This window comes from Gordionus sp. m RMFG-2023, chromosome 3 (assembly GCF_954871325.1).
Source record: "Gordionus sp. m RMFG-2023 chromosome 3, tfGorSpeb1-WG-v2, whole genome shotgun sequence".
Taxonomy (NCBI): Eukaryota; Metazoa; Nematomorpha; class Gordioida; order Chordodea; family Parachordodidae; genus Gordionus; species Gordionus sp. m RMFG-2023.
In genome coordinates, this window is record NC_088777.1 from 41,107,300 (window position 1) to 41,127,586 (window position 20,287).

General features: G+C 28.3%; 1 protein-coding gene across 1 annotated transcript; it reads right to left on the reverse strand.

Moving 5' to 3' along the window:
* Positions 1–8,926: 8,926 nt before the first annotated feature.
* LOC135925971 (uncharacterized) lies at positions 8,927–20,216 on the reverse strand. Its single transcript, XM_065461586.1, has 4 exons — positions 19,673–20,216; positions 11,341–13,273; positions 10,206–10,265; positions 8,927–9,176 (listed from the first exon to the last, which is right to left on the reverse strand). Exons 1-4 carry the CDS (start codon positions 20,099–20,101, stop codon positions 8,977–8,979), a joined length of 2,622 nt encoding a protein of 873 aa, XP_065317658.1. The 5' UTR covers positions 20,102–20,216; the 3' UTR covers positions 8,927–8,976.
* Positions 20,217–20,287: the final 71 nt, after the last annotated feature.

A 20,287-nucleotide genomic window follows, 5' to 3' on the forward strand; every position in this document is an offset into this window, starting at 1 on the left:
GAGAGCACCATTATAGAAGATAATTGAAATTAAATTAAAAAAATAATAAAGGGTATGAAGATTGAAACAAAATAACAAAATTTATGTTTTCCTTTTTTATCTTCATATTATAAAATAATTACTAAATTAACATTATAAAAAGATTATAAAAAATTAAAATAAACCAAAAGTAACAAAAATTGAAAAGTTTATAATATTCACAAAATCTCAAATATATAACTTTCCTTTAATCCTCATTTAAATAGTTATTATTAAATAATATCATGATAATTCTAATTTAAGTGAGACATTTTTCGCTTAAAAGTATTCACCTGAATATTACAACACCCTTCCACTTAAAATAGACCCACCATTCTGCAAATGACCAACTTCCCTTCTATTTCTGCTTTAATGATCTTGTAGCTCCCCAAGACTAATCTTCTTTTATTAGTTATCCGGTGATTTGTTTTAATCACATATTGACTTGTCTTCTAAGTTCTAATGACGGCTGTCTCTTGTCTCGTATTCTGAGCTTCTAATGACTATTTGTATCCGATTACCGCTTTATTGCCTTTAGTTTATTTCTTAATAACAGCTTGAAATTCTTGAATCTTATTTCTGTTGCTTGTCCACCCCCGGTAAACGATTAACTCTTTATCTCGGTAAGCGATTGCCGAACCAGATTAACTCTTGCTTTTCAACGATTCACAATTGCTAGTCAACAATTATCGATTGATACTAGTCTTTCTTTACAACTTTGTTTCTTTCTAAAGTCCGTCTTAAATTCTTTAGATAATTTATCCAAGTCTTTACTTGTTTCTAACGTTCTTCTATAATAAATGATTAGAGTTTCATCTTGGTAAGCGATTAACGATTGTCTTCACGAATTCTAGTGCCGGTAACTAATGATTCTCAACTTCTGCTTTTTGCTTTTTTCCGGTATATCGATTCTATTGTTTGTTTATCCTAACTTGATCTTAGTCTTTAGGTCTAAATCGTTTCCTCAATTTCTACCAAAAATAATCTATTTAACCCTTTATAACTTATGAAATATTTTATCCCTTTTTCTTAAGATATTTGCAAAATTATGACTTTATTAGCTTTAAATAATATTTATAAAAACAGTCAAATTTGCGATGGAGGGGAGATTCCCCCCTCCCTCCCTCCCCATTGGCGCTCCTGCTATTCATAAATATTTTAAATTTTTTGTAAGTATTATTTAATTTTAAAAAATTTTATAATCTAATCATTCCAGAGTTCATAAAAAATCTTTTGAGCATAAATCCTTTTTTAAAGAAGAAAGATTTTAGATCAGATTATACCTAAAATTCCAAATATGTTTAGTAAAAAAAAATCTTTTATAAGTAAACCTTTTATAATTTTCACACACAAGAAATCTTTAATGAATCACAAATTTATTTTAAAATCCTTTTTTTTGAAAGTGAACGTGTTCGATTTTTTGTCAATGAACTTTGAATGCGTTCCTTTTTTTAAAAAATGAAAGTGAACGCGTTCGATTTTTTTAAAAAATGTTTACAGCACTAATATTATAATATCAATCTATTCTCCAATTGTAACTCAATCATCCTTATTATAATAATCATTACCTTGGAAATCTAATTCAAAATGAAATTATTAACTTGATAGAAGATAAAATCGTGAAAAAATAAATTGTTAATCCTAAATGTATTATATTTTACCGTAATATTAGACTACACACCAGACATAAGCCACTAGAAACAATTAACCGTAGTTATACGATACGTAGAACTTAACAACTCCTTTAAAATAAATGAGCGATTTGTTGGCTCTCTAAAAATCGATTCCAGTACTGACCAGGCCTGGTAGAAGCATTTTTATCGTTATCTAAAAAATTGAGGTTGGTGATAAAAAAATTGTGAAAAGGTTACGATAATGGATCAAATATAAGAGGATGTTATAAAGGATTCAAACTCGAATATTAAAAATTAATCGAAAAACATTTTTTGTGCCTTGAGATTACCACAGTTTAAATCTGCTACTAGGAAACATGGCACGATCATCATTAATTGTGAAATCATTTCTTATCGTTGTCCAACGAATATATAATCTCTCTTTTGTTTCGACTCAGCGATGGCATTTTGAAAGATCATATGAATAATTTTACATTAAACTTGTTATTTGAAACGCGGTGGGAGTGTAAGGTGAAGAGTGGACTCTATTAATCAGGTTGGTGATATTTACGATCCACTAATAGACGTATCAGAAAAACGAATGATCCTAAATGCTACACAGAAGCCATTTCATTGGCTTAAGAATTAAAACAATTATTGGTAACTCTTCTCATCTGGTTTGATATATTCAGGTGAATGTGACAATATTAAATTGGAAAGAGTTATTACATTAATATGGAAAGTGTGCAAGATATTTTAGATCACTTTAAGAAAAACGGCTTTCAGAATTCCCTTGAATCCACGAATGTGCTTGCGCAGGAATCGAAAATAAGTTTAGAAGAGCAGTGCCTTCTTTCAATAACATTAAATGGTTAGCAGTCTATGTAAATATAAATTTTTACTAACAAAAAATTAATAATCAATATTAATAATATTGAGTCAATATTTCCTTATGCTTTCCAAACCCTGAACCCAAACTCTTCTTAAAATTTCTAACCCTAAATCCGGACCCTGTTTTTTGTTAAAGGATTCACAACACTGATATATAGTAGCTCAATTAATTTGGATAGAATAATATTTATAAATAGTGCTGTAAAGTAACGTCAAAAGTAACAATGTTACCTTTTTTGAAGAAAAGGAAGGCCATTCGTTACCTTCTTCTATAGGTAACGGTAACGCGTTTCTTTTTTGTAAGTAACGGTAACGTAAAACGTTACTCAAAAAATATGAAAATAAGAAAAACATGTTTTATTGTACTAAAAAATTACTTTTATTTGTTTTTTAATATAAATAATTTAAGATGAGTTTTTAATTCAAATTAACCACCATTCCTTAATTTTTATTTTAAATTCTCGTTGTTAAATTTTTAGACGAAACTTAATCGAATTAATATTCAATCAAAATTCAAAGTAAATGTTAATAATAATATTGTTATTCTATTTTATAATTTATAAGAATATTATGTCCATAGTACTTACTTCTTCAGATGAAGATGATTTAACCCTACCCTGGCCCCAATTTGAAACATTTTACACCAATAAGAAAATTAAGGGTACAAAGTCTACACTTTGTAAATGTAAATTATGTCCAAACGCAAATGTTTCAACCTCAATGTCCAGCAGTTCAAACTTAAAAAAGCATATAAAGATAAAAAGATGAATTAATATATTATAATTTTAAACATTACTTTAATAATAATATTAAATCATGGGTATTATAAAATCACCATTAAAGGAAGTATTCTTTCATAATATTTTGAAAAGCTTACTCATGAAATTAAAATATAATCAATTAAATTATACTATAGTATTATTAGGCTGGAAACCAAGATTAAAAACCCAAAACAAAATATTAGTATTGGTTCAAAATATTATATTGGGTGTAAACAATATCTTCAATTTCTTGTTTTAGTATTGCTATTGATTTAACTTCAAATTGTTAATAAATTTAAAGAAAAAATAGTAATTTAAAAAAAACTTTGTTTAAATAAATATATATATATGGAATAAAACTATGAAGCAATATTATTTTAGAGAACTGAACCTAAATATTTTTCCTGATTCCTTTTTAAATGGTAATTCTGAAAAAATAAGAAATTGAAAAATTATCTTTGTAAATCATAATTTCTATTTTTAATGTTTTCTTTTACAATATTAGTGAGAGACAGGCGCGTACGCAGGAATTTGGTCTGGGGGGGGGATAATAAAATTTTTTAAGAAATATTATTGTTTTTTAAAAATATCAAGCATAAATTTATTAGGACTAATAACTATTCCTAATACACAATTTTAAATTAATGTGAATTGTAAAAAAATTATATGTAAAGAATCACTTAAATGACCCCAAAAAAATAGAAATTTGAATTTTTTGAGCCTTTACACAAAAAGTTTCTTAGGAATAATTGCATTTTGAATGTTATATATTTACAATGTAAAATCCAATCTTCATTGGGATTGAGCTAATTTTTCAATTATCTCATCCTTGCTTGTCGTCAAATGCCTATGAATATTCAAAAGATTCAAACCTTTCAATCTACTTTCAGATGTTGTACTTCTTGGTATGTTTTTCAGAGACCTGCAGGCCCGACCCCTGGGCCGGACAGTATTTTAATTTTTTTAAATATTCCCGGGCCGGGCCCGAAATTTTTTTAAAAAACACCTTGGCCGGACCTGAATTTTTTTAAATAAAACACCCAAGCCGGGCCTGAATTATTTTTAAATAAAACACCCAAGCCGGGCCTGAATTATTTTTAAAAAACACCCAGGCCGGGCTGTATTTTTAAAACAGCTATATTTTATATCGTTATTATTAGCTATAAAAATCAAAAATAAATATAATTTATTTTAAAAAAATCCGGGCCGGGCTTGAAAATTTTTTAAAAAAAGCCGAGCCTGGCCTAAAATTTTTTTTAAAAAAAGCCGGGCCGGGCCTGAAAATTTTTTTAAAAAAACCCAGGCCGGGCCGTAAAAAATCTTTAAAAAAATCCGGGCCATGCCCTTCAAATGGTACTTCTGCAGGCCTCTGTTATTATTCTTAAAAAAGAGAATGTTCTCTCATTAGTTTACCAATGGGAAGAGTTTATAAACCCTTTTAATACATTGGGAATTTAATCTAAAATGTGTGTGAAATAATGCAGAGCATCCATAGCATTTTTTGGGACTAAATCAACCATAGTTAATCTTATAAACATAGTTATTCAGCTAGTAAGGCATCATAAGATACTTTAACATCTTTATAATAAAAATCTAACAAATATTTTTTTTCTATCACCATCTGAAAAAGGTTGGGAAGGCTTTTGTGGAAGTAATATTTGCAGATTAGTAAGTGCTGCATGATGAATTAAAAATTCATTTATTTGGGTTAAAAATGTATCTGTATCTAAGATATACTCTTCTACTGATCCTATATTAATGTTTTAACGATGAGCTTGCCTTGCTACAAGTCGAGGGAGACAAATATTAAACATGTATAGCTCTGCTTTTGACTCAACAATAAAATAAGAAATTCTTCATCAACATTAGCTCTAATTCCCTTGAGTTCTGATAAAATTCTCTCAGCTATTCTCATCTTCTTAATCAAGTAAATGTCATGTTTTTGAAAAGTAATACTTAAAATAGTTATATAATTAAAAATACATTCTAATGAGAAATAAAATTTGGAATAAGCATTGAATCCAATAATTTTCTTGCTTCTGAGGAAATATTTCTTTCAGGCCATTGTGATATTTCAGTAATAGCAAATAATTGGCTCTTCTAACTCCTTAAAAGCTGTTACCTCTTGATGGCAGAGACTCTATCTCGTTGGACAAGGTTGCAATTTCTTTTTCCCTGTTGGACCAGAAGTTTCAGAAATAATTATTATTTGACTAGAAATTTGAAAATGGTAGATAAATATTACGTCACTAAAAATTTGAAAATAATAAGTAAATATTAAGCCGGAAAACTTGAAATCGAAATTAATTGATAAAATTACTTATGAATGTGATAATAAATGTAATTAAATATATATTTAATATGAGATACGAATAAATATTAACAAATATAAATTAATATAAACAATAATATTTTTGAAAAAGATATCCGGCATCTGCATTTTTTGGCTTGGGGGGATTTGTTTCCCTGCCCCCTCCCCCTGCGTACGCCAATGGTGAGAGATTAAAAAATGCAATTAAATTTTTAAAAAATTTATCTTCACAAAGCTATGTTATTTTTGATAAAAAATTCAGGAATTAATAATATTTTAATTAAAAAATTATAGACTGTATATTCCTCAAAAATGAAAGAGATTAATGAACATGTTATAATTTAAAATAAAACTGAAGCCTATCAACTCACATTCATTGAGTTGCAGACTCCATCTACATCAAAGATAAAAATAGCACAGTCAACTGTTGATGATTCAGTTTTTAATTGTGTAATTAAAGAATTACAACCATTTTCAATTGTAAAAGGCTTACATTTATTAATATTATCAAAAAATTGCAACCAAATGTGATGTCAAGGCCAACCCTTATATTAAAAATTAACAAAGCATATGACACCATGGCAAAGAAATTAGGGAATTTATTGTGTATAAAAATTGTCTGTACAACTGTGGATTCGTGGTCAGCTTTTCATCGATATATAAAATATAAATTCTTATTTAGGGATGATGGTACACTGGCTACACCCAGACACTATTGAGAGTGTTTCAGCCTGCTTAATTTGTAAAAGGCTAAACCAAAAACAAACATTTGATTATCTAGCAAAAATAAACTTTGAAATATTTTACCTTTAAAATACAAAATAAAGTGATAAAATGCATTATCGACAATGCTAGAAATTATATAAAAGCTTTCAAGTAAAAAAATTATAATAAATTTATTAAAAATTTATAAGAGTATATGAACAAGGAGGAATCGGGTGATGAAATAGTTCCTCTACCACTAATTGATCTTTTTGAATATCAAAATACTAGCATTGTATACTTACCTAAGCAACATTCCTGTTTAACACACACACTTTAAATTTCATTGCAAGTGTTGACATTAAAAGAGCAGGTAACGATGTCCATTTTAAAATCATTTCAAAAATAACATTTTCTAAGTGTTAGCTATTGTGGAAAAAACATGAGCATGCATCCATTTTTAAGGAAAACATGGGAAGATATCTGATTAAACCTAACAAGATGGAACTCTTTTTATAACTATGTGAAATTAATAGATAGTCTTATTAAGAAGAATTGCCAAAAATTTGACGAATCTTAATAAATCTGAGTTACAGAGATATTCAGATAACGACAAGTCGTTCATGGATGAATATTGTATGGTTAGTGTTAATTAAGAAATATAATATGTATATATATGATTTTATAGGTTATGGAACCGATTGCTACGGCTCTTTCAATTTGGGATATTTCACTCCCACGATAACTATTATAATATTAAAACTTAAAAAAATGGCTTTAAATAATTTCAAATTTTGTAAGCTGCTTATTAATTTAATCCTGAAAGGCAGATAAAAGGTATACAATTCAAATATTACTTACAAGCTATATTTTGATTATCTTTTATTTTCAATAGATTCAAACATCTATAAAGATGAATATATACTATCCGCAATAATTCATCCGTTATTTAAATTGGATTGGCTTTGAATAAAATTAAAGGTCAACAAAGGAAGAATAGAATGCTAGAACTTATTTCCAGTTTGAGAAAAGATCCGGATAAAGAATTAGCAGACTTAATTTTTTTATCCAACAATTTTTTTTGATGAGGAAATGAATGAAAATCCTTGTGAAGATGATCTATTAAGCCTTTTCAAAATAAAGATAATTCTTTAAATATTTTTAATAAATTCCCCCAATTAAAATATTTATTTATTAATAACTCTCCTATCCTCTGCGCCAATTGAACGTGTGTTTAGCACGGCAAAAGGTGTGTTGAGCACTAAACGCTCTTTTGTCTGATCGAAATTTTGAAATAAATTGTTGCTAAAAATAAATTAAAAATTGTTACAAAAGATGTTATCTTATATAAAATATATTATATTATTTTTGTATAATTTTATTTATATTATAATTAAATATATGAAATTTTTTTCTATAAAAAGATCTGATCTTATTATATATTCTTTTTGTATAGTTTTTTTTATATTATTTGCAGGTAAAAAATAAATATTATCTTTTTTGTATACAATATTTAATTTTTTAAGTAACGTAACCCGTTACTTTTTTGAATAGTCAGTAACGCGCGTTCCTTTTTTAAAAAGGTTACGAGTAACGGCAACGCGTTCCTTTTTCAGACGTAACGAGTTACGGTAACGCGTTTTTTTACAGCACTAGTTTTACATTTTATATGACTTAATATTCATTTTATTTTTCTCTATTATTTCCCTTTGATAGTATTAATATATTTTTCTTACTGTTTGGTAATTATAATAAAAGTTCACATTTCATTAATAAAATAATATTTACTATCATAATATAGTTACACTAACAGGCCTATGTAAATGGGAATAGTTACACTAACAGGCCTATGTAAATGGGCGATCGGATGGAACAGCTGTCCTAAGTCGCCAGACAATTTTAGGGGCTGCAAATTATATTTTTTATGCATTTAATAAATGCTTTTTAAAAAGTATATAAAATATACAAATTATGTTGTTTAATATTATATAGTTCATTTTGTAAATTATATATATATATTTTACTATATTATATTGTATAAATATTTTATTTTTAGTGCTGTAAATATTTCTAAAAAAATCGAACGCATTTACGTTTTCATTGACAAAAATCGAATCGAACTACTTTTAACTTCAAAAAAGCGTTTACGTTCATTCAATACTTTATGAGTAAATTTTTTTAAAATTTTTATTTAATATAAATAGATACCATATATTTTTTAAACGAACGCGTTCGTCAAAAAAAGGAAAGGGGTTCACGTTCAAATTCGTCAAAAATAAAAGAAACGCCGTTCATCAATTTTTTCAAAAAAATGTTCACTTTGAACACGTTCGTTTACAACATTACTTAATTCATATAAATTCTAAGCTACTTATTTAAAACAATGACTAACCTAGTTATTTTTATGATTTTTTAAAGTATTTGGGTTTATAAAATAGCAGCCTAATTCATCTTTACTCCGGACGGCCATAAGTCTTAACACGACCTTGTACACTCGCAATAATTATAAAAACAATTGTCTCATAATAACTGTTTTTAATTGTTAAATTTTAAAAAAAATCTTAATCGCAAAATAACTGTATAATTTTGTTTAGTGTAATTTTAAAAATACATCAAATGGTCAACAATAGTTGTCTTACATAATATTTATTTGATAAAAAAATATAATAATAAACATTATTCAAATCTTAATATTTAAATGATTTGAGTTATGTTTTTTGGCGTGCAGAGCTAAATGATCGGAACGCGCGAAGCATCTACAACAAACCGAACACTTGAAAGGTTTCGCACCGGTGTGTTTGCGATAGTGCCTGGTCAATTCGTCAGATCTAGTAAACGTCCAAAAACAATTAGGCCATTGACATCTGTAAGGTTTCTCACCTAAAATCATATACAACATAATATAATAATATACAATTTATTTTGTTCAAATTAAAATATATTAAACTTATCTTTAAAGGATTTTCCTTATTTTTTTTAAGTAATATATTTATAAGGTTTTTATTTCTATAAGAATAAAATAAATCTTATTCTCCTCGAGCCCATATAAATGTCCCGCTTTCCTTATAAAATCGTTAAATTTTTATAACCAGTGAGGAACAGAGTCGTATAAAAGACATTACTATTTCTAAAATTAGTTGGGGCCGCCCGGACAAAAAAAAATTAGACTTCATTCAGGGTTCTTAAAAAATTATCATGTAATTAGTAAATAATAAAATCATATGTATTGCTTCTTCAATTAGAAAACTATATTTCTCTGTTTTGGTGAGTTATAAATTGTGTATTTTTGGAAGTCGGATTCGGGATAGTGTTGTTAAATGGCTCGATTTAGCCAATTTTATATTAAGATTTTAGCTAAAATAATATTTGCAAACTCGAGATTTCCTTAACAGATGCCCAAACCTTTCTGCCACATATTATCGAAATCTCCCGGCTCGCAAGCGCGTAACCAAAGAGGCGGAATCCTCACCCCTTACCCCCCATCGTAAATATCTGTTCTAAGATATATCATTTTAGGCTAATAATAATTTCCCACCAAAAATGTACACAATAAATAATCACTATAAAGAAGAATTTAAAAGATAAATTATTAAAAGATAAATTATTAAAAGTTAATAAATTTTTAAAATAACCATATAATTCAAATTTTTTAGAAAAAAAGAGGGGAAAACCCAATATAAAAATATCAAGGTCCTACAATAAGTGGACCGAAGCCAATAAAATTTATGACCGCCTAATAATACCCCCACCCACATAAAAAATCTTAGATACTTCTATGCAGGCTTGCTTTAATATTTTCTGGTATCGGTTAGTTTTTAAAGATGGGGCCGTTTAACAACACTTAGTTGGCAGTTAAAAAAAATTATAATAATAAACCGGGAATTATTTTAAACATATATAACTTAAAACCTGTGTGCAATCTTTGATGAGCCCTGAGATGAGAACTTTTGGTGTAGGCTTTAGAGCAACCTATTTTAATAAGAATTTTTATATAAATTTAATATGAAAGGATTATATATATGACCAACAAATAGTATTTTTTTTTAAACAATAGGTCCTAAAATATCATTTGCTTTATTAGAAATAATTTAAACAATGCAGTGCCAAAAAAATAGTTGACATCCTTTTAAAGAATTTGTAGCAAAATAATATTTGCCTAAGGCTAAAAAAAATTTATAATTGCTCGTTTGTAAATCATTTGACCTTTAGTTTCAAAAGATTAATAAAATGAGGTTTTTTTTTAATATTAAGTAATCATATTGCCGGTTTCTTATTTTAATGTAAACATGGGTTCCATCAAAATATAATACAGGCATGTAAATATACATAACATGATCATTTGTCCGGATTTATATTAGATAAAATGATTTATTAAAAAATTATCAAAAATGAGTATACTGGCAGGTATCAACATCGAATTAAGGATTTTAACGCGTTGTTCGCTACTAAAGTTTAGAACCCCGACTGGAATAATGGTACCAGTTCTGAATAGAGATTCGGTTCCAAATTTGGAACCTAGACTAAGGAGTTCCGTTTCTTAATATTTTTCCGAAAGCGGTTCGGTTTAGAATCTACGAGGTTCAAAATTCTAGTTCCATACTCTGATGATAAGAATTAAACACTTAAATAAAAAAATAATTTAATATTATTAGTTAATATCAAAATGTTCGAACCAGTTCACGGGCATTATTAGAAGTTTGGCTCAGGCTCGGGTGACAAATCTTTAATGTTTCAAGTTCGGGAAATAATAACAATTAACGATTCAGTTTGAACCCTTGGTTTTTTGAGAAAAATTCATCGACAAAAGGTTCAGCTCAATTTGTACCACTATTAATTTAGTGTTAGCGTAAAAAAATAAATACGATATACCAATCTCATAACGACTATTATTAGCCAATTGGAGTGTTCGCTTATACTGTGGGGGAGATCTGGGGCATACCTTCAGCTGTTCTTTAACGGGTTCTGAAATAAAAACCTCTTTCTTAGATCCCAAAAAATTCAAATATATAGTTTAATAAAAAATATACTAAATTTTAAACCTTACCAGAAAAATGGCATAAATGAATCCGTTTCTCTTCCAGATCATTATAGTTATTTTTATTTACTCTGCGCGGTTTGTATTTAGGGGTCATCAATATGGCGGCCCTAAATTTGGCGTCAGACTTGAGCGCCAAAGGAAAAGCCCAAGGGCCATCGTGAGGTTTTACGCAGATGATGGATTGGTAAGTAGTGCTCTGCTTGCTACAATTTTTGACGAAATGACATTCTTGCTTTATACCGGAGGTATTATCTTTATTTTCAACCGGGTCGAGCGTGCTTGGAAAGCTTAATCGCAAACTTTTGATAGTGTAAGAATGATCTTCTGCGGCTGACATTTTTTGTAACGATGTATGAGTTGAAATATTATTTTCGACTACGCGTTTAACTCGACGCTTTTTTCTTGTCTTCACGACTGTGTTTAATGGATTCATTATATTAATTTTATGGAAAAAATGAGGATTGATAGGGTTTTCGATATGAGCTCTTACATAACAGTTGGTATTAAAGCTCGACAAAGGTGACGAAGAATAATAAGATGAATCAACATCCTCTTCTTGTGAGATTGGCTGATTTCCCATGTCTAATGATGTATGATAAGTGTTCGAATCGTTGTAATCTTGCTTGATGTAGATAGTTTTATTATACGTATTAGAGGTGAGGTAATCGGGCTTAGTTTCGATAGGATTTGCATTTTGTTGAAAATTATTTATATGAATCGAAGAGGTGCTTAATTGCATTTCGTCGTATTTTAAGTCTCTATTAATTGATGATGATGACACAATTGTTTCCGCTCCTAATAATTCCCATGGCTCATTATGGCCATCGATATCTGTTTGCGGCAGCATGTCATTATTAATATTGGTATATGCGATGGATAATTTATCACCTTGAAAGCCAGGGAAGTAAGGTAAATTATTATTCAAGACCCCATTAAAGGTATTCTCAAATGCATTATTAGGTTCAAAGGGGCACATATAATTAAAATTTATTTTTGAATTGGCTGGCAGTGATGCAAAGCTCTGGCCCTCTTCCAAAACAGCCGAAGTAGGGTTTGATAATAAAGACAAAGGTATAATCCCTAGCTTTCGTTTTACACCATAATCGGTAGTATTAATATTACTAATAGTATTACTAAAATCGGTATAAACTTTTCCACCAAGATTTTTTGATACCCAGTGTTCATCAGACTCAATTTTTATTATAGACTCTGTTATATCTTTCAACGCTTGCCGGGTAGTAAGAATTTGGTCGTCTGAATTACTGCTAAGTTTACGAGGAATAATATTGAAGGAATCAAAGCAAGGAGAACAAGGAGAATTTAACAAATGAATGTTGGCTTCATTGCGAGTCAGCCTCAAAATCTTGGTTGTTTCGTTGAAAGATTGCTTAAATTCTGATTTCTTATACTTAAATAGATCATGAAACCTAGTAATAGAAGTCAAAGATGCTTTACGGTGTAAGAGAGAAGATGAAGAACTACGTTTAGATAATCCTTCCGGAGTTCCAGCTATTTGAGTCAACTTTATGGTAGATGAGCTGAATTTGGAATTGTCGAAATATTTATTGGATAATTGTTGATGTGTTAGGGATGCGGTAGCATCGAAGTTAAAATCGAAAACTTGGTTAGTCACGTTCAGCGCGAATCGCGGTGAATTAAGGGTATACGAAACGCGTTTATGGGACACCAGAGAAGCGTCTTCTTGATTCCTAAAAAAATCATCTACGAACGATGAACTTGGGCGTCTAAACTGATCGTCATCTATTTTAAATTGCTTCGACTTCGAGGTAAAGGAAGGAGAGAATGGATTGGTTATGATAGGGCATGATGATGAGAAGATCATGGTGTTATCATTATTGATATTGTTTAACGTTTTAAGCCTAGAATCGATATCGTCAGAGCGTTTAATGAAGGATGTTGTATCATTGAAATACCCATTCTAAAAAATGAAGAGAAAAGAAATATTTATAATAAACAATCGAATTGCCATATTAATTAGAAGCATTGGAAAATAATAATCTCTTTATATAAACTTAAATCCCCCATGATTGATAAAACATGGATTCCCTTAAAAATAATGTTAAAACAACTAAAAATTGTCACCAATTACTATAACGACGCTAATTTGAGCGTAATTGAAATGATTTGCTCAAATCATCAGGTGATTCTCCAAAACCAAAAAGGGGAGATAGTTACAAATCATAATTCCACTGTTCTTATTCGATTAATATTTTCGAATTAAATATTAATTATTTGTACAAATTGAATTAATCTTTATTCGTAATAGTATTCATATGAATAATAAAACCCCGCTTCGTTCTGATAATTAATTTTTTTTTGTGTGTTTTTAAAAAGCGAAAAAATGGAGTAATAAATTTTTAAAAAAGTGGAATCCACAAGGAACATGTTGAAAATACTTTACGAATAATTTTGAAAATACGAATAATTTGATCTAATAAATTGATATTCGTAACAAATTCATATTCAAAGAATAAGTAATTCGTTTTAGGCTTATTTGAGACCCAAACCATCTAATTGCAACATTTTTTTGCAATATTAAATTCAGTGACTCATATTTATGCCTGAAAGTTCTTTGTAAATTTTTTATAAATTACCTTATAATATATAAATAAACATGATACGATCGATGTTGGTGGTATGATCTGATATGGGGGGGGGGGTAGACAAGGGTGAGTTTTAGGACCCCCCCCATAACCCTCAAATAAAAAAAATTAATTATATCTATTAAATAAACTGAAAAGAACTAATTAACATTTATAAAAATTTTAATGTATTAGACGTATTTAATTTTTGAATCGTAATTTAAAATTCGATATTTAAGACTCAGCTTAATCCTGCATTCAGTTATAATTCATGGCGAAGTATATAAAAATATAACATACTTTATATGCTTTGCCGCGAATTCGTGCTAACTATGAATGAAGGGTAAGGCGTATTTTATTTAGCGTATATTTGATTTTTATTTATTGATTATAAAAATTAATGAATTAGTAGGTACTAATCATGCCTTTCTAGGGGTGTACCGATGCCACTTTTTGGAGGCCGATCCGATATTGATATCGGCTGATTACCAATCCGATATCATATATAATTTTGTATTCTGTAAAGATACCAATGGTTTTAATTTTTAATATACTTTTTATTAATATAGCATAACATCTATAAATTAACTATCCCATAACATATGTCATTTAAACATATTAAAATGATCAATTATAGTTTATATTCAATTCAATTACAATTCTAAAAGTATATTTTCAATTTATCAAGAGGTCAGTCTGCGGAGATGGGACTGTCAATTTCACTAAAAACAGATTCAGAAGAAATTATCGCACACTTTAGAGAATGCGCAATATGGCAGAATGTTTATTAATTAATTATTATTATTAAAAAATTAAACATAAAATGAATTTCAATTTTATTTATAAAAATAAATGGATTTTAGATAACTTTCTTTTTAAATTTTATAATATTTTATTTTGGGTAAAAACGCCATTTTTTATCGGATCGGGAAATTTTATAATATTTGTCGATAACCGATATTTTAAAATGGGTGAAATATCGGCCCGATCCTATCCGATAAAAAATGTCGGTACATCCCTATGCCTTTCTATAATTTTCCTCCTAACATGATGTAATATTGGCAATTTATTTTTATTTTCCAATAATAAAACTATCTACCAACAGGGTTGAAGCACTAAAATGTATGAAATAAGCACTAATTATTGCCATAAATATCAGAGATAATGCTTCCATTGGATGACTTTATGCTTAAGGCGTGACATCATAGTTGGTATTTGGTTCGTAATTCGATTACTTTTTTTGTAGCTGGCGAAATTGTTTAAAGAAAGTAAGGCACTCACGCAAACCAGACAGTTATAACATTTATATTCTCCATTTTGGCATGAAGCTAATTTTGATAATTTTGTTTCTTTTACCAATAATTCATTTTGAGATTTTAATCCATCTACTAAACAGAATAAAACAATAAAATGATCTAATAAAGCCCTACTTAATGGTTTGGTATTTCAAATTTTTCCAAAAACTTGGCTGACTTCACTCTTAAAACCTGATGTCTTAGTTTTCCTTTTGTTTATAATTGTTTCTTTTTATGGTTTTTGATTGAGGAATGTTAGATACTAAATATTAGCGTACGCCAGACATATTGTTTTTTTAAATATTTCCCCATAATGCCAATTTATTTCTATTGTCTACCAAACGGATTAAATTAATTTACAATTGAGCAGTAAATATGGATAAAATTTTTCAGAATAATACTTTCAGTCGATTTTTAATCGTAAGATTGCCAAAATTTTATACTAATAATTTTTCATTTATGCTGGCTACTATATTAGTTAAAGTCAGACACAGAATTAGCAGTTCCAATTTTTAATCCAACTTCAACAGAGATGAATTAAAGAACAAAAAAGTCAATAAAATACTTTATCAAACTGGGGTCCGGGGTCGAAGCCCCCTAAAAATTTTAATCTCCCCTCCCCCCCATGGATAAATCTTGGATACGCCACTGCATATATGGCATATCTAATCTGCTTTCCTATTTTAGAACATAATCTTTCGATAAAAAAATTTCAAGATAATAACAACCGGCAGAAGAAAATCGATTGTAATATCTTAATTTATTTTATTAAATTGCGTTAACGTCAATGTGTTTTCTCAGGCAATGTGCCCCCCTCCCCCAATTTTAAATCATTTATTAAGGTGGTTTTTATTTGATTTCTGGAAATATATCCCAGAAAAATAAATTTCAGATAGTTTTCCTATTAAATTTTTGAGTCATTTTTAATTTATGTCAAAAACCTATGGAAAAATTAATATAATAAATTAGTTCCTGAAATTCATTACATAGGGTATGTATTATTTATCAAGTTTAAAAAAAAAGAAGTTTATAAAAATGGTTAAAATTTTAAAAATAATAACACATTGCCGGATAAAACAGATTTACTCTAAATATGTATAAATCAAAGTGAAAACTAGACCTATGAAAGTACAAATCGAATATTGCTTTATCCCCCCCCCCCCCCACCCACCTCCACCGTTATAGAAATCCCTGACAGTATATAAAAAATAATTCTATTTTCACTAGGAATAAAGATTTTAATAAAATAAACCTGATTCGGAGCTAAAGAGTATATTTTTTTTAAAAAAATTACTAAAACCCAGTATCTCGCTGAGTTTATTTAGGATTATTGTTGTTTTTTTTACCATTGTCTTCTGTTATTTTGCGGATGAAAATATTTTCCGATTAGGGATTAGAAATATCTACCAAACCACCAAACCAATGAAAGGATGGAAAACAATTTTGTTTTTCCTAGTTTTTCGGATTAATCCAGTAGAAAGTTGGAATCATTTGTAAAAATCGGTTAAAATTATTTATAATAATAATTAAAATTTATAAACAAATACATATATAAAAGCCTGGACTAGGTTTAAAATAAAATAAAAAAAATGACCGGACAAGGCTTTTGATCTCATCTATATAAACGTCCATCACGCATTTAATTTCCAGGATGTGACACTCACACGTCTCAGAGACGCTACCTATGAAGGTTTAATAAATTCTCTTTTAAATATTTATTCATTTTTCATTTCATATTCCATAGCCACTACAGGTCTGTAGCCAGGAATTCTCAGTAGGGGGCATGGTGGTAGCCAATATTTTTTGAAATAATACAACTAATAAATCATAGAAATATTTTTATTAAAAATCTCTAAATGTAAACAATTATGAACATTCAAAATAATTAGAATGTGCAACTAGTATTTTAACATCAATAAAAGAAAGTTTGGGGTTATTTATGAGTCATCAATAAAACCCGCTTGAATATAAAGAATGAGATACGTGGTTGATTGGCTATTTTTAGTCTACGACTCCACTATTCCAAGTTCAGCCATACATTGGACAGAGGCACCCTATCCAGAAATCCGGGCGGATATTTGATGTTCTCTATTGGGCTACATCTTTATTTTTGTTCTAAATGAGCATTCTATCCAAAAAATCAGTAAAGACACCCTTTTTGGACTTTTCTTTATATTTAAGGTAATGATAGTACCAAAATACGAGGTTTATTATATATTTAAGCAGGGATTCAAACAGGAACCGTTAATAATTATTGTTATTATTTACAAATTCTAAACCGAACTGTTAAAAAATTTGCCACTCGAACCTGAACCTAAAACCTATCCTATAAAAATGCCTGTGAACTGCTTTGAACCTTTTGATATTTTAACTCCTTTGAAGATGATTAATAGTTTGACATATCAGTAATTATTTTTAGATATTTTTCTTTGACGGTTTTAGCTACCCAAGTTCGCATTGAAGTGTTCTCAGCCCTAAAATTTATTATTCATCTTTATAATCATAATTTGACAGTAGTGAATCTTGAAAATAGTTTAATTGTATACGACTCAAGATTATTTTTTTGAGAATAATGATAATTTTTTAAAAAAATGTTGTTTTCAATAGGCTTGTATGCAAAAAGGTTTGAAACCGTTTAAGGGTTCAAACCGAACTGATATTATTATTTTATACGAACCGAACCATTATTTTTATCTGAAACTAAACCTGAACCGATATTACAGTTTGGATCCCCGTTTTTTGGTCTAAAAAATATATTCTATTTTACGGAGCTGCTATTCAGAATTTTAAATATAAAAAGAGAAAACTATGGCTCCAATTTTTATTTGAAATTAAAGTTAGAAAAAAAATTATGTTTGAAGTATTGGTTAACCTCAATTTATTATAAGTAAGGTACTCATTAATAGTGAAAACTCAATATTTTATCCAGGAAAATATTATGTAAGCCTGTTTGTTCATAGATGGCGTAAAGAGGTGGATATCTATTAGCAAAATCTTGAGGCTCAGGAAATACTTTTCTGGCTAAAATATTGAATTAGCCTTTTTTTAAAAATCGGCTCAAATGGAGTGATTTCATCACTTAGTACCCATGATAAAACATCTGAGAGTTGAGATTCAAAAAAATATGCTTTTGGTATTGACTTTGGTTTTCAGTTCCGGTGTTTATTATCTCAAATAAAATATAAAATTTTATAATAATATTATTCTTATCAAAAGGATTGTATGCTTATACTTGCATTTTTTTAGTTTAAAAATAATTATTCCACCCTGGGTTGGAATTTTTTTTTAAAACAATATTTATTATTTATCTTTTTATTTAATTTTTAAAATTGAAGGGGAAAAAAATTTTAAAACCCCAAATTTGTATTATCAATTTTAATTTTTTTAATGATTATTATAAAAATATCTATATTTTTTTTTGGCATAATCATAAATAAATAAAAATCGGAAGTGTATGACTAATAATTAAAATATTAACCGATTTTGCAATAATATTATAATATAATATTAATTCTCATTTATCTCTCACCTTGCAAAATTCCTTCCTTCCGTTCCCCTCCCCCCTCCCATTTTGCTATTTTATATTTTGAATATAATTTCTTTTCCTCAATATAAGGAAGAATAAAATAAAATATTTTTATCAATCAAGGTTGGCAGAAAAAAAAATAAAATATTTATTTAAGATATTACAAAATTTCATGTTATTTTTTCTTTTGAACATATTGAGTTTGAAGTTACGATATAATTTTTTTATAAGTTTATAACAATAAAAAAGACAGAGAAAAAAAGGAATTTATAAAAAAAAATATATTAAGTACCTATTCTTATCTTTCTTATTCAATAAAATTTTAAATCTAAAACAAAAAAAATTATAAATTATAAAAAAAAATTAAAGTGTCAAAAATTCGAAAAATGTTCATATTTTTCTTTTTCATAATAAGAAGATTTATAATGATTAAATAAACTTTAATAATAAAAAGTTACCCATTAAAATAAAATAAACCATTTTTTTAAAAAAAGGTATTAATATCAATGATAAAAAAATATCTAAAAGAAATCGGCCTTTCTTTGTTATAAATTTCTTTTGGTGTTTCTGTGGAAATAAAATTTTGATTTAATAATAAAAAAAATTCAGCCTAGTGGGAAAGTAAGAAGATGAGATGAAGGCCTTTTCACCTCTTAAACTATTTAGACGAGTATAAAATATGATAATTCCTCCATAATTAGTATTATAATATTGATGAGAACAAGGCTAAGAATATATCAGAGAGTTCTAGTGTTTGAAAAATTAAACATTTATTTAAATATTCATCGATTACTTAATAACATGGAAGTAATTTTTTTTAAATTAAACGCTGAATTTATGGCTTGCTCTTTTTGGTATTAACGCTAAAACCTGATATGTTCTTAGCCCAATTTTTTGTTTGTAAAAAATTTAACCTCTTTGTTGGCTTTTATGGAATGATCATCGACGTGTACGATGGGTAGATTGAGCTGATAAGTAGGTTTCCCACAAAATTGTTGGTAACCGGTAGAATAGCTAGAAGAATTATAGAGCGAAAGGCTATCCCCCAACGAAGGTGGTTGTGGGTAATCGTCGAAAACATCTCCGTCATCTTCTAAGTCACCCAAATGTTGTAAACTGTCATAGGAATCAAGGCAATTATTATCATCGTTAATATGGCTTACCTTTGTCGGGCCGGTGAACAAATAGTTATCGAATGATAGAAAAGTTGGGGTGCTATTGTCAATTGGAGTAGTTTCAGCATATGAGCCGTTGCCTAAAGAGTAGTCCCAATCGGCGAATGTCGAAATTTTGTTTCCATAAGGAAATCCGGTATCATTAAACAGATCTGTCCGCTGAGTCATAAGTTAGAAGATTAGATTAGAGTTATATTTTTCTTAAAGCTTTTATAGGCTTTTTTTTAAAAAAAAGAGGTTATTATTTTCACCTTTATAACAAAGTTTTAAACTTCTTGAAAAAAAAAGAATAAAATAAATATTTTGTATAAATTTCTTATATTTATTGTTTATAATTTTTATCTAAAAAATAAT